This window comes from Trifolium pratense, linkage group LG5, assembly GCF_020283565.1.
Source record: "Trifolium pratense cultivar HEN17-A07 linkage group LG5, ARS_RC_1.1, whole genome shotgun sequence".
NCBI lineage: Eukaryota > Viridiplantae > Streptophyta > Magnoliopsida > Fabales > Fabaceae > Trifolium > Trifolium pratense.
The window spans coordinates 5,497,631-5,514,070 of record NC_060063.1 but is presented as its reverse complement, the minus strand read 5'-3'; the positions used below and the strand labels follow the sequence as shown (position 1 = coordinate 5,514,070).

At 32.3% G+C, this 16,440-nt stretch overlaps 1 protein-coding gene and 1 long non-coding RNA gene across 2 annotated transcripts; one reads left to right on the top strand and one right to left on the bottom strand.

Annotated features, from left to right (window-relative positions):
* Window positions 1–478: 478 nt before the first annotated feature.
* LOC123885028 lies at window positions 479–1,811 on the top strand. The gene is made up of 3 exons (XR_006801059.1): window positions 479–531; window positions 1,148–1,217; window positions 1,378–1,811. It is a non-coding gene; the product is annotated as an uncharacterized LOC123885028 (long non-coding RNA).
* A 942-nt stretch (window positions 1,812–2,753) lies between these two features.
* LOC123885915 (putative pectinesterase 63) lies at window positions 2,754–13,663 on the bottom strand. Its single transcript, XM_045935253.1, has 8 exons — window positions 13,649–13,663; window positions 12,268–12,408; window positions 11,824–12,041; window positions 11,464–11,653; window positions 11,081–11,284; window positions 10,762–11,003; window positions 10,497–10,670; window positions 2,754–2,883 (listed from the first exon to the last, which is right to left on the bottom strand). The coding sequence occupies exons 1-8, from the start codon at window positions 13,661–13,663 to the stop codon at window positions 2,754–2,756; spliced, it is 1,314 nt and encodes a 437-aa protein (XP_045791209.1).
* Window positions 13,664–16,440: the final 2,777 nt, after the last annotated feature.

Genomic DNA, 16,440 nt, shown 5'->3' with positions numbered 1-16,440 from the left:
AATTGGGATAGAGGTTAGTGAAGTTTCAACCTTGTTTTGATTGAAAAAAAAAAAGCGTTTTGATATGAAAATCTAGGTGAATTAAATTTAGAATGTGGGAAGATGGTTTATTGATTATTGGATTGGTTTTGACATATGATAACCACATGCCTTGGATTGGTTGATTGTAGTGTCTATGTGACATGTTAGCTAGACCGGTACTAGATTGCAATGATTCTAATTTTGTTATTGATTTTATTATCATGTATCTACCTTGTTTGTCTAAATTAATGTTTGAGTGGTCAATGCATTGCAGATCATTAGCTGTGAAGGATGAGATATTCTGCTTGTTTGAAAGAGCTCTAGACAATTTAGGGAGCTTGAGACAAATATGGACTTGCCAAATCTGGAAATGGCGTAAACGGAAGATCCACTGCATGTTATGATTTCCATTGCTCCTGCTTCTGGTAAAGGAACTCAATTCCACTTTTGATATATTATTTGAAGGATTTATGCAAAGTGAGTGTGTGGAAGAGTGAAGCAACAGAGCAGGTATGGCCAGTAACTCTGCTTCTGGTGAACCTTGTACATGTAAGACTAGTGGAATTTGTTTGTCTGTGTCTATGACTACTTTAACTTTGTGGAAAATGTGAGTGTCAAATTTGTGTGTTTTTGTTTGCTCATTTCTATGAAGTCTGAAATCAATTTTAGTTTTAGTTTTACCTTGTAAGTGTCGTTTATCTCTCTCATTCTCAAGATAATGGTTTTTTTTTTTTTATTGGTGCTTCACATGCTTAAAATCTTTGGAATGATCCTTGTATCTGTTTGCAGTGAAGAAACTGAATGTTATAGTTTTCAAGGACTAGAGTGATGCACAATTTCTTGAACTGATATCCAACATCTAATAAATTCAGCATGCCAATATTGCAAATGTAGAAAACTATATATTGAATATTGTCATGTTCCAATATTTAATTATCTGTGCTTCTTTCTGGTCAATAATTAGTATCCCAAAACGGGTTTTATACCACAAGCGCCTAACATCTAATTGATCGATATTAGACAATGATTTGATTCTAACCTCCACATCATGTCATTTGGTAAGTATCCTATCATTTGATTATATTATTTTAATAAACCTAAACACTTTTTCAAATTTATACTCTAGACTTCCTAAAGAGTTCCATGACCAAGTGAAGGATACAGGAAGGAAAATTTGGTCCAGACCAACTTAAAAGGTATGCATTAAAACTTGTCAGCTTCTTTCAAATTCTATATTTTTAATTCACATAATGTTAGTTATAGTTCCTACACTTATATAATTTGACAACAATTAATGTAGTTAATTCCTGCACATATTATGCTAATTGCTAATATTTGATTTTGAATTGGTTTCAGAGAGTTACATAAACTTTGGTAGAGCTAGAGGAAGAGCTAAGAGTTGCTTCTCTACATGATGAGAGGAGATGGATCTGCATAAACTAAATTGTTTGAGAGAAACTCTCAAAGAGGTGAGGATAGCAGACAACATAGCCAACAATCTGATGATGATAGTATATACATGAAGTGGTTGGAGGCATTAACAAGAAGAGAAACATATTTGGATTAGGATCTCAAGCAGCCACTATCAAAGAATCTTTGAAATCCAGTGAAGTTTAGTTTTAGTTATTTTCCGTTATGTATTTTCGTTAAATCAATTATATGTATTTTTTTGTGTTGGACAACTTTAAGTCTGATATTATTATGTAGTGCCGTAGTAGCGCATTTGATACTTTGTAAGAATGACATACATTTTTATGTTAATTTGCAAATTTGGTGTCGATTTTTTTTTTAATATTCTCACATTCTAGAATTATATGAATTACATAGAGTAAATAAAAATTAATATTTAAAAAATTGTATAAGCATTTATAATTACTATACAGACAAAAAATAATAATTATTAGACACGGAAAATGTGTTGTCTCTATGGAGACGGAATTCTATGTTTAGAGACGGAATTTTAGAGACATAATTATTTGAATATGGAGACGGATAATTCTGTCTCCAATAGAGACGGATTATTGTGTTTTGAATTCAATGTTTAGAGACAGATTTTTATTTGGTAGTGACGGATAAATTCCGTCTCCAATCAGAGACAGAATATAAAATCCGTCTCTGATAGTTTAGAGACGAGGAAATCAAAGACAGAATCAAATCCGTCTCTAATTCTGTCTCTAACATGTTTAGTGACGGAATATTTGCATTTTAGAGACAGATTTTGCCCGTCGGTATTTAAGATTTTTCTAGTAGTGACATTATTTAATGAATGACACACATTATTTGTTTTTAAACACCATACATGATGGGTTGGTATATAATTTTTGTTTTTTATTTCTGCGTAAAACAAATATCCTTTGCACACAACTAAAAGACTAATTAGTCGAATTTTGTGGACCCAAATTGGCCATAAACTACCAAAGATAAGATCAAACCCATGATTTTTTTTTTTGTCTAATAACCTAATTGTTAGAAATTTTACCTTAAAATGAATCAAACCCATAATTTTACTTAAGTTACAAGAGACCCACATAATCTCATAAAATTCCTCTTGAGTTAATTTTCTTTTTAATAACTAAATTAATTTTGTTTTGTTTTAGACTCTAAATAGGGGTAATATAGTAATTTTTTATAAACGACGGGTTCGGGGTGGGTAGCAATATCCCGTTACCCGCCCCATCTCCATGTTTTGAAATCGAGAAAAATTCAAACCCAATTAAATCGGTTTTTCCCCGTCAAACTCGGGGTGGGTTCAGGCGAGTACCCGCATGTTCTGTTGTCATGCCTAATTTTGAGCATTTGTAATCTTGCAATGTGGTTCCAAATCCTTCTTCTTTTTCTTCATCATTTCCACTCACTCTATTCCTAAACAAAAAATTGGCAGGATTAACAGCACCATCAGATTATTCCAAAGAACCACCTCGTCACCCTTCACTTCTCTACAAAAAAAACTTCATGTCATAGTATTAAAGTAGAGTGGAGTGTAGTGGCGTGATTTGGTAAAATACAGACATCCGTTGGTCTCATATACAAGCAAAGATACATTTTTTAGATTAATTGAATAACTGATGTATCAAATATATATTATGGATCACATACATCAGATATTGGATATTTTATATGAGACCGAAAGGAGTATAGTTTTACTGTATTTTATCTTGCTATTTTTATGTAAGAGAGGAGGTAGTATTTAGGTAATATAAATCTATCCAAATTTCGGTTTAAATATTTGTGTCATATGTTTATGAATTGAAAATTGAATTTGGAAAATATTGTATTGTCGTGGGCAAATTCGTCAGGAAAAGATTGACTAAATCTTGTAGTTGGTTTTTAAATTCATTTGATTAAGATGTGAACAAATATTAAGCGTTAATTGTAGTTAATTGTAGTGTTTTTTTTTTCTTAAGCGACCAATATTAGTTGTTAGTTTTTTAGATTAATAATTTTTCGCCTTTGTCTGGGGTTGAACCCTTAGCTCATACTAGTAGAGCTACTCAACCCACCCTAGTTGTTAATGGTAATTAGCTTTAGAGTTGACTTTATATAATAGTTTATATTATTATATTTTATGAAATGTTTGGTATTTATGAACAAATACTCTGCGGTGATATCTGGTCTCGTGGAACATTCCAAACAGCTCTTTATGAAAGATGTCAGGTTAGTTAAGTTTGTTTTGAATACGGAATTCACTTAGAATTTTCTTATGCTTAGGTTTGTTTGGATTGACTTATTTGAGCTTACATATGCGCATAAGCACTCGTGTGACTGCTATGAAGAGCTTATAGAAACAACTTGTGATATGTTCATATTGCTTATTTCCATAAGCTCAGCTTATGAAAACAATTTATAGCTAATACGGAAACAGTTTGACTTTATTTTGTTTTATGTTGTAGAAATAGCTTATAAATAAGCATTTATATGATAAAAGTTGTTTCTATAAGCTATCATAGGGAGCTTAGTTAAAAAAGCTAAAAGCATCTTGTGAGCATTTCATATGCTATTTTTATAAGCCCTTTTAAACACTTACGCAGCTGCTCATGTCAGAAAAAATGTTATTTTGATTACAGGAAGCTTCCAAAGTATAATGTAACTGCCACACTGCAGGTATGTGTTGTGTTCTCTTGCTAAACTTCCAAAGTATAATATGTGTCTTTCTTTAGCCATTACGCGTAATTGTTCCTGGTGTCATTCGAGCTCGGTCTATTAAATGGCTAGAAGCTAAGATGTGTATTTGACAAGCACAATAAATTCATGCATTAATGTGTATCTGGGTTACCTCTCTTCTTTTTACCGTTTCGGTGAGTTACAAGAACATGTTTCTTTTTACCGTTTCGATGAGTTACAAGAACATGTTTTTGTTATTCACGATGAAAACCACAAACACGTTGAATTAACTTCTTTTTCCTTTTTTTTTTTAATTCAAACAGGTGTCTAAATTTGAATTTACTGAAAACCAAAAGACGTTCTTTCCTTGCATAATGATAAACCTGCCCACCCGTACTCAAATTTTTGCATATGCATTTCATTTGATGAATTTCACTTCCTAGCCCACAGTAAAACAATGTTAGGATTGTGGGCTCATACTTCCTAGCCCACAGTGTGGAAATTTATGTTAGGAAATTACTTATTTGTGATTAGGCAGAGAAAATATTCTATGATAGTTAGTTTTCAAGCAATAATATTAACTCTTGTGTTCTCTCTTAATTTGGGTTTCTATCAATTGGTCTGATATGCCGAATCTTCAAATGGAAGTATCTGAGTTTTGGATCTCAAACTATACGCCTAGGGTTCTATTATACTATAAATTTGATTTCCTAATTCCCATTAAGGCTGTAAACTTGATGCATTTGTCTGCCAATTTAACGCAGGTAGCTCCTTACCGCGCATGTCCTTCTCATCTGGGAAAAATGACTAGAAATCCTAATTCTGTCGTACCCTAATTTTGTCCTACCCCATTTTTATCATTATTTTATTTCCATTATTTTATTATTATTTCAAAAATTCAAAAAAATATTATTTTTATATGCATTTTGTTGCTTCACCTTCAAGAAACCACATTTCACTATCAAAATTCCACTTTTACCCCAAATAAGGTGCACTCACCAAAATACCAATTTGACCAAAGTCAACACTACCAAAAAATATGGAATAAGTGACCAAAAAATATACCAAAAACACCAAAAAGGGAATATACCAAAACAATTATTGCACACCTCCATTCCAACCTAGAATGTTCTAGAAGGTAGCCACCTCATCAATTTTTGTGATCCCCTCCAATCATTGGATAAGGATCATGATTGGAAGCAATAAAACTACCACTATAACTCCAAAAATTCCCAAAAATGCTACTCATGAGAAAATTCTTTTTTCACCCTTTTTAACCTAATTCCTTCAGCCTAGAATGTTCCTATTGTCTCTATATAAGCAGCAGAGAAGAGAGGAATAGAGGTTGGATTTTCTGAAGAGTTAGAATCACCAAAAATCTCTTTTTTTTTTCACCATTTTTTCCATTTTTCGAAATCCATACAAACATCATTCAAGTTTCAATTTTTCTTCACAAAACTCTTCTAATACATCTCAGTAGTGAAACACACAAGAAAAACGAAGAAAAAACGTCAATAGAAGCTCACCCAAAGTTCAAAAATAGCAAAGAAAAGAGTAGGTGTTAACCCACCTAAACAAGCCTCAAAACAAGTAGGTTTTTAAACGTTTTTTTACTCATGAACACCTACTGAAGCTTTTCCAACCCTTGATTTTGTTTAATTCGTACAAATGTGAATTTTAAAGTTTTTTGGGTTTTAAAGTTTCGAACTTTTTTTGAGATACAAACATCTTTTGAAAAATCTAAGTGTATATTCATGATCTACGCGGAAAACTGAGCAAAACGATATATTCTTTTTAAATTTTTGACGAAGAATTGATGTTGTTGTTGTTGAAGACGATGACGTGGCGACGCGTCATCGGCTCCCTCCGTTTTTAAAACACAGCCATTTGATTTTATTTAAAAGATCAAGGGCCGAGATCTGTTATGGGAATTTTAAATCCTGGCTGCCTGATTTAATCTAAAGGCTCAGATATGTGACGTCTACTGTGCGCCTCTGTGCTCATGCCACACTGGATCATATCCTGCTTATCCTTTTTTTGTTTGGACGAATTAGATCTTGGGTTGGGCCTGGTGTTGCAGATTGCTATTGCTTCAGCCCCAGAACCCATTCTTGCACCCCCAGTTACGTTTTACTTATTTTTTAGTGCTTATTTATATAAGTGCTTATTCAAATAAGAGCTTATTCACATAAGTGCTTATTTAAATAAGTGCTTATCATTTAGAAATGATTATTTGAGTTGTTGATTAATTAGTCAATTAATTAAACACTTGATTAAGTGAGTAACCATTTAAGTTGTTTAATTAAAAGTGCTTAAGTTACTAAGTGCTTAAATGGTTAAACACTTAAATAAGTGATTGTTAGTTAAATGATTAATTAATCAAAACTTCTCAAGCTTATTTTAATAAGTTCATGTTTGGATTATTTACTTGATTTAATACTTTCATCTCAAGTTTGTTTCTCAAAAACACTTCTTTACTTGAAAAACCCCACAATTAAAATAAATGGAATGAAAAAGGGTTAGTCTGACGTATCACTTTCTTCCCCGAATAATTCGAGACCCCGACGTATGGCTCGTGACTCGAATTATTCCCATTCTTATTTTTTCTCTCTAAATAATCATGATTAAGCAAAATTGATCGGTTGATAAAAGCTTCAGTCATGCATATATTTATTGTTATATTATATCTGTTTGCTTTATTTCTTGGTAATCTTGCTTAAACATATCAAACTAAATCATAAATGGAATGAAAAAGGGTTAGTCTGACGTATGACTTTCTTTCTCCGAATGATTCGAGACCCTGACGTATGGCTCGTGACTTGAATCATTCTCATTCCCAAACGCTAAAAAACGTTAAAACACTTCGTTACCCGCTTCATCTTTTCTTTTGACTTTCTTAAATCAAATAAAAGAACTTAAGCATAATCAGAATGAAAAGGGGCTAGTCTGACGTATGGCTTTCTTCCCCGGATAGTTTGAGACCCTGACATATGGCTCGTGACTCGAATTATCCTCATTTTCGGACGTTTTCATTAAAACTCCTAAAATCAACTCAACACACTCAAACCATTTTCACTGCCCACGCGCGCAGTAAAAGTAAAACTTTTTCCATAAAACGGGTGACGTTTTCGTCCTTTCTCCGTAACACAAACAACGCTTAAGCCTCCACTTTACGAGCATACAAGCAGCGTTTAAATACGAGAATGCGACATTCTTCGTAATACAAACCACGCTTAAGCCTCCAAAGTGCGAGCATACAAGCAGCGTTTAAATACGAGAATGCGACTTAGACGTCATGCGTCTAAAAACAACCAACCCACAAACATTTTTTACCCTGAACTACGAAACCCAAATTTTCCCATTGCACCTGGGAATACGTAGGAGCAAGATTCAACATCTTGTCGGGCACAATAATAAAAAACAAACCTTTTTCCCCGTATCCACAATCACATAAATAATAATAAAAAATAACTTATCTATCGATGAAGCAAGGAACAAGTAATCAAGCAAACATTAAAAAACACATTAAAACAAACAAACATTTCCCTCTAAAAGGTTTCCATTGAGTACAACGGATGTGAGGGGTGCTAATACCTTCCCCTTGCATAACCAACTCCCGAACCCATTTCACCCTCAAGGTTTTCTTGATATTTTCCTTTCCCTTTTTTGGGATAAATAAAATTCGGTGCGACTCTGTTATTTTTCGAGTGTTCACACTCGAGGATTATTTTTCACGCCGCGACAATAGATAGCTCCTTACCGCGCATGATACATGTGTTATTTTTAACGCAGGTAGCTCCTTACCGCACATGTCCTGCTCATCTGGTAAAAATGACTAGAAATCCTAATTCTTGCATATACTGTGTAGGTAAAAATTAGTGGTTATGCAGGATTAGGTGGTGGCACAGTGGCAGAGGAATTGAGAGAGCAGATGTGTCGGTATGATACATCATCTCTAATCATGCATCAATTCATTATCAATTTTCATGCATTGACATCACCATTAATCTTATGAAAATATTCATAGACAAACAACAATGTTACTCAACCAACCATAACACATCATCTACATCATAAGGATAAGATAACATGGTTTAATTTATCTTAAACCTCACCCAACTCCATTCTCTAACACTCCCCAAAATCCTCTAGTTATTGGTTACTAACTTCGTTTTATTTCCAAAACAACTTCTCCTAATTAACCACCAAGTTTATCATAGAAAAGTAGTGATTTAAACTCCCATAAACTCACCTAACGATTAGGAATAGGTAGCCTAAGTATTAGGAATCAATTGGACCTCAAAAACATGATTTTTCTCAAGTTATGACAGTTTCAATCGATTTGGCGGACAGACAATTTTGAAAAACAGCTGCTCAATGCATGGATCATAACTTCAGATACGAGCATCCGATTGAGACGCGTGAACATGTGTTGAAAAGCTAAAGAGAAGAGTTACAACTTTCATGTTGACGACAAAAACCAATTCAGAGCGCAAAAGGATAAAAAATTACGTTTTCTCTTCAGACCTTATAAAAAGACAGTTTTTCTTAAACTATAAAAATTGAATCTTTGATTTTCCAAAATCCCAATGTGAATTCCATTAGTCCCACTAATCAACACTCATGATATTTGAACCTCAACAACATCATTTCATCGACAATCAACACCAAATCACCAAGGTTCATCATTAATTCATAAAATCATATAAAACCCATTTCTCTCAAAACAACACAACAATATTGCATGTATTTTCTCATATATATGATTCAAACATGAATTCTAAAAGCACCAACAAGATTATTCACAACAAAAGCAATAATCTACACCCAAGGGTTTTATCACAAAACCCAACCTATGAAAGGGATGAGGGATCTTGGGAGAGATAAAATCACTTTCAACCATTATCCACCTAGTCTACCCATAAATAAAACTTCCCGATGTTTTCTCTCCCGACCCCCGTGTTTCTTTTATACCCCTGAATTTCCAATTTTGCCCTTAAAAAAACTTGGTTTGTAGAAACTGGAGTTTTTTTTTGCTTGAAAACAAATTTCGGTTTCTAAAAACCGAAATTTACTCTGAATTTGCACTAGAAAAAATTCGTTTCTGCAAACCGAATTTTTTTGCAAGGGCAAAATTGAAATATTGAGGGTATAAAAGAATCACGGGGTCAGGAGAGAAAACATCAAACTTCCCTTACATCATGAAATTGGAGAAATGATGGAAAGGCCTGATGATCACTCTAGAGCTCATCTCCTTCCTCTTATGTTCTTCTCTTTTCTTCAAAAACATTTTTCTTTCTCTCTTCTTCTCTTCTTCCTCTTATTTCTCATCTTTTCTTCTCTCTACCTCCTTCTCAATCTCAAAATTATGACCTTGAAACCTAGCCGAATCCGCCGCCCGCCATTTTCTATCTAACCAAGCACCACCACCAACCTCTTTTGCTCATCTCCATCATCCAAACTACGATGCAACCATGTAGCATTCATTCTGGTGGTGCGTTAGCATCTTACGACGTCGTCACCACCAAAAAGCCCCTTCTGGGTGGTTCTATAGCAGTCTTCTTCCGCCGTCAAGCATTACTCTACTACAATCCGATCTAGACCTTAATCGATCCTGGCTCGATTGTGCTTTGATCTTGTTCAGTCGGTTGCTTAGGTCGGAAAACCCATTTCGGGTCTGTTCACCGCCACTCCATTGGCGTAGTTGCGGTGGTTGGTTTTCATTTGTTGTTGTCGCGTCTGTGGATGAGTGCTCAGGTTGTTTGGTCGGCATTGATCCTCTGTTTTGTGTTTCGTCGGAGATGCTTCAAGGAGAAGCCGTCATATGGTTGTTGTTCAATAATGGCGTTGATTCGGGTCACCGTCATAAGTTTGGACAATCGGTTAGGTCTATATACCCAGTTTTTTAATTTTTTTCCTTTTTTTTTTTAATATAATAAAGAAATATGGGCAATGGATGGGGTAAAGACTGTTTTATCCCCTGATGTCTAAATGTTCTTTACCTTATAAATTTTTTTTATCACCTCTCTCTCTCTTTAACTTAATTAACCTCATATAGCCATAAATTACCATTTTACCTTCCACTAAAATGGGCTCATACATAACCAAACACTAGCCCAATAAATAGACATCCTAAATAATACATAAACATGCCAATTAATTAAATTAACATAAAATACCAAATTAATAAATTTGGGGCGTTACACTTATATTGAAAGAGATTTGTTCGACAATATAGATAATAAGTTGTCATTCAACGATTTCAAAACTTGAAACCGCGGAGTGAAAAATTGTAAAACATATATAAGTAATTTTTTTAGTACAATTTAATTTATATGTATATATAAATTAAAATATTGATTAAAAATGTGCACCCTTGGACCAGGGTCCGAGCACCACCACTGGTAATGAGCCAAGTCTCCCCATAAATGAAATGGACCCCGATAAATTCTTGGGCATCTTTGTCTGACAATCTCTGTATCCATGGAAGTCTTCCAGCAAAATTGGATCCAGGTCCAGTACACTTATATTCTGCGTAGAATACGCTCCTGCATTTATGCACAAAGAAATACATACAATAAGTCTTTTAGCATTGCATTTGCATAATTTGTATGAAGGCAAGGTATAGTTAGTACTAACAAGTGGTGGTCACCGTCGTCCATAGTGTCAACCCATCCTTGAGGGAGAACAAGACTGTCCATGTAGGTATAAGAGAAAATTACTCTCGAGTAATCTCCCCATGGTCTTCCCAAATAAACTTTACCACTCCCTATTACTTTGCTTTTTAATATTGAAAATCCACTATCATCAGTTGTCAAACTTGAGCGCTTTTGAGCTGTGATAAAGCTTACATTTTGCGCTATGGAATTTATAGTGCAGCCCTGCATCAAGAAAACATGATTAAACAACAAACAAACATGATTAAGCAACAAATAATTTTTAAATGGAAGAATAATACCTGGTAAAGGGACCTCCCATTTCCAAAGATAAAATCAATGGTGCCTTGAATTTTGCAACCTTTGAAGTAGTGGAGGCCTTTATGATCGTACAACGTGTCTTGAAATCCATAGAAGTCGCTATTGTAAAAAGCACATTTGTTTCCAGAGACGCGAAGAGCAACAGCTTGATCATCCTTCGATCCAATACGTGGTGATGCAGTGTTCTGTTTTAATAAGAAAATTAATTTTGTGAGTAATCTTTATCATACTTTTAAGTTGAAAAAATTATAATAGAATAATAAAAGCTTTGAAAAAAAACATAAAATATAATAGCATATTAAAAGCTTAAAAAAATTAAAGGGTATCTTTTATTGATACTATGTTTATTCGTTTTTTTTATTACCTCAAATACAATGTTGATAGCTATGAAATAGTCTGCATCTACTGCAACTGTTGCACTCTTGAACGTCGCCAATGGTTCGCCATCACTTCCAATGGTAGATGATCTATCATTTCCGGTAATAATTGGTTTCTTCGTTGCATCCCCTAAGAATGTTATGAAATCCAAATCTCGAGGGATCACAATTTTCTCCCTAAAACAATTAATCATCACGAATTAGAAAACTTCATGGATTAAATTAAACTCTGCATATCTTAGTTTTCTAGAATTCCAACAATTACAATTGGAAAAAATAATGAGAGTAACAGTTTTTGTAACTTAAACAAAAAAAAATACATAATACTTTATATTAAATTTTGATACCTGTAAAGACCGGGCGCAATGAAAACAACTACTCTTCTGCTGTTGGGTGCTGGAATGCTGTTGATAGCTTCAGTAATGGTCATGAAATCACCACTACCATTTGGGTTAACATTAATAGTCACCTTGTTATTCTCCGCTTGCCTCAGCTTATAATCTATTTGAATATTACCCTGACTTTGTCCGATGTCAGGGCCGGTGCCGAATATTATTTGGAGGTCCTGTTTGAAAATTAAAAATATATCTTTAATAAAAAATACAATTTTTTTAAAAAGTTATTCTCTATTTGAATCGTAAATAACATAAAAAATAGTAATCATAGTAAATAACATCTATTTGAATGTAATCTTTTAAGTACATTTGCTTTCTAAATATCTAAACTCACCAAGACACCAACACCAAAGTCCTTAAAAATCACTTTATAACAACTTCTCAATTAATGAATACCTGTGAGTTCTGCACTTCTGCTTTGATTTTGGATTCAGCTTGCATTTCTTCTTTTGGTACCAATGACTGATTAGTTATGGCAGCAGCAGTTATTGCTTCAGCTTGATCTAAAGGCACTCCTTGTCCCTCAAGTGTCTTAACCTGCATAATACACCACAACAAAGGATGCAAAAGTTAAGCCAAAATGAATCGGTACATTCAAAAAGGGCCGGTTCCGATATTCTGGAGGTTCAGGGCAAATAATTATAAGGGCCCCTAATAAATTTTTTTTTTTTGTTAATTTTTTTTTTATTAAAGAACATCATCTATTTAAATTGAAAATAACATATAGCCGTTCTAATACATTTGGAGCTCCCAGATAAATTGGATAAAGAAGCATTTTAAAGGTAAATAAATTTAGTAAAATTAATATCTTTTTTATTTAAAAAAATGCAATTTTTAAAAGAGAGTAACTTTTAAAAAAAAATTAAAATAACATCAATAATATAAAAAATGTCGTATTCTAATCAATAACAACAAAATACATCTTAAAAAAATGATAGTATTGTTAGTCGTGTAAAAAAAACTTATGGTTTTTTAATAAAAATTGCAACTTAATTTTAAAAATGAATTATTTATTTTCAAAGAAACAACAAAATATAGGTTTTTTTTAAAAAAAAATAGTAAAATTATTAGTAAGCTATAGAGTTCTATTTATAAAATACTCATTATTTTATAAAAGGAAACAATTTTTGTCATATTCAATACGAACTATAAATAATATTAAATTAAAATTAACTATATTTATTATGAATTGATCTCTTAAAATAAAATCAAAAACTAGCATAGGTAGGATTTGAACCTACCACCCTAAACATTGGCACTTAACAGCCATGCGCACACCACTAGACCACTCAACACTTCATCAAAAGTTTTCACCAAAACATTTACTTAACTAATAACTGTGATCATGGACTTAAAATTTTTTTTTGAGGCCCCAATATTTTGGAGGCCCTGAGCTGGGGACTTAGTTGCCCTGGCCCAAAACCGAGCCTGCATTCAAATAGTTAATTTTATACATATTTGCGCTTTGAAGTTAGCATTCTGCCTCCATCCACATTCTCGCGGATCTCCACAATTAATGCGGGGATCCATTAACATCAAAAAAAGTTATCAAATACTACTCTGTCCCAAAATATAAGGGAAAATTTGTCAAAGAAAGTTGATGTATTTGGTTAAAAATTTGGACTAGATACATCAACTTTGGTTGACCAATTTTCCCTTATATTTTTGGACGGAGGGAGTATATTCTTTGTGTCTATGAGAGAGTAAAAAGCATTAACACAAAGACATTTGACGTGGCAGGGTGGCCTAGGGGGAATATCTATTGAGATTAGCAGACCTGACCCCACTTCATTAAAATTTTGCTATCAACTAAACATATGTTTTTTTGACTTAATCAATTAAACATATGTTATTTTATATTATTATTTATAAATTAGTTTTCCTTAATTCAGTAACTCAATTCAGAAAATTGATTTTTCCTCTCCTATATATTATCATTATGTGCACTCATCTAAATAAATTGTTCATTTGAATTTCTACTTCTCAACTCACTGAAATTTACTCCTGAGGCTTTATATATAGCCAATAAAGAAAGAGTAGTGAGAGATTTTTCTTTTACTTATTTAATTTTTTTTTTTTGAGCAACAGAAAATTTATTAACTAGTACTCATCATAAATAACATAAAGGCATGTTATTTAATTATTTAATTACATTTGAGTAACTTTATTTATTTACTTATAAATTACATTGCCTTTTTAAAAAAAGTCTTTTAGGCTAAAAGTCTTTATTTATTTACTTATAAATTACATTACATTGCCTTTTAGATTTTAATTAGATCATACAATAAAGCTATTTCATAAAATAATAATATAGGGCCCGCATTCGGAGACTAAATTTGAAAGTCAATAAATAATATTCCTTACTCCCTCTCTTAGTAGTTAGTTAGTTGTACTAAAAAATTATTTGTTATTTTAGCGTATGTTTGTATAAGACCATTTCCAATGATATAGTATCTATTTATGGTATTTATTATGTACTATCATTGGAGCACAACACATTTTAGTATCAAATAGGTATCACTTCTCAAATAAGTACTCTCTCTCATAGTACATAATAGAATTTGTGGGACTCATTTATAAAGATGTAGAGTTATTGATGACATGTGGAGTTATTTGTGGGACCCGTTTAGAATTTTTTAAGAGGTGCTGAGTTGAAGAGATTGAGTGCTTATTATGTACTATTATTAAAAAATTATAAATAAGTGATATGTACATGCGGGACCCACTTAGGCACTCAAAATTAGATTTCTCCATTGTGGATGCTCTAACGGTCAACTCCCCACACTACTAATTAATCAGAAGTAAACATAATTTTTCGTAGTAATAAGATAAAATATAATAGTAAATTAAGTATGGGGTATCACATTATTTCAGTCATAATTTGAACTCAATTATGTTTTAATAATCCATCTTTAAATAAAAGTCATTAGTCACTAGAATCTATCTAAGTGGTTAATTTCAGATATACACTTTGTTAAATTTCTACTTTTAGCTAGCTTAATATGTGTCATAACTTTCCCTTATTATTTAATGTTGTGGTTAATTCATAGATCAATAATCAACAAACAATAACTGTACGATTATAGATCATTAGATCAAGAAGTTAAGGAAAATTAGATATTATTTTTTAAAAACTTGAAGTGATTATAAGATCAAAACTTGAAAATTAGGGTGCACTTAAATTGAAAAAATTTATAATAATAATTCAAAAATGGAATAGACATTGGATATATAAGTACATGCTTAAGAAAGAAAGAAAAAAAATCAATTGTTTTTATCAAAGTTTGGTTCATATAGCTAGCTAACCTCATAAGGTGGTGGAGAAAACAGATGGAACGAAGGAAAATAAGAAGAGAATTTGTTGATATTATGTTTATGTCAAATGTAGAATGAAAGAGGTATATATAGAGGTTTTCGTAATAGCTATCATTATCATGTAGGACCATTCATATATTTTATTCATATCAACTAACATGAATGTGTAATATATGATTTGGAATAAATATGTTGCATGTTGCAGTGAATTATTTTAATTAACAACAATTACACTGTTCTAACTTCACTATGCATTAAGTCACTAGGTTTGGTCTAGTGGTGAGGGGTTTGAGCAATACGTTATAAGTCTTGAGTTCGATTTTCAGCTCATTATAAACCAAAAAAAAAAATTCATCATGCATTAAAAAAGCAAAATTACACTGTTCTATAACATAAAGTAATTATATTATATAGTATAATTATTATAAAGTTTTTTTACTCAATCCAATGACTATTTCATTTTTCAGGGACTAGACAAAAACAATTTTTCATTAACACCGTTCATTTTTGAAATTTTTAAAACCGGACAAATTGAGGATCAAGGGACTAGAGAAAAACAAACTTGATGAAATGCTAATGCATTAGTCAAAACTAAAAGCCCCCTCAAAAATAAAAAAGGAAAAATGAGTGAGTGTGGTTTGTTCCTTTGTGGTGGGTGTAATAAAAGTAAATGAAGTTTTTTAACTAATATAGCTTATATCAAGTTTCTATTGGATGATAGATCGATGTAGCACTAATCAAATGTGAACATCACAACATGATGACTTGTGACCACAACCTTTCTTTCTTTTTCCTTTTTTTTTTTTTTTGACCAAAAGGTATATTGAGGAGATCCAGAAGCAGGGTGACAATTTTAGGTACATAAGCACATAATGACTTGTATATATATTGCATGCATGGAAACATATAAGATTTGTGGGTCAGCATAAATTTAATAACAGCTTATTTGTCTTAGTTTTTTTTTATAAGAAAAAAATTGAATTATAAGAAGTACTGGGTGTATTTAAACCTTACAATTCAAGAAAAAATAAATCGTTAGATGCTTAAAATGCACACTAACGAGTCATTATACCAATCAGAAAATATAAAAGAAGAAATATTCCCTATTCGTCGTATAAATCAAAACCAGGAAATAAACATAATTTGATCCACTAAGAAAGACAAAATAACCACTTCTCCTCTAAACATGATGTTTATTGCGTGCACACCATAGACTCCAAATGGTTGCTAACCAAATTATATGTCTTACTTTCT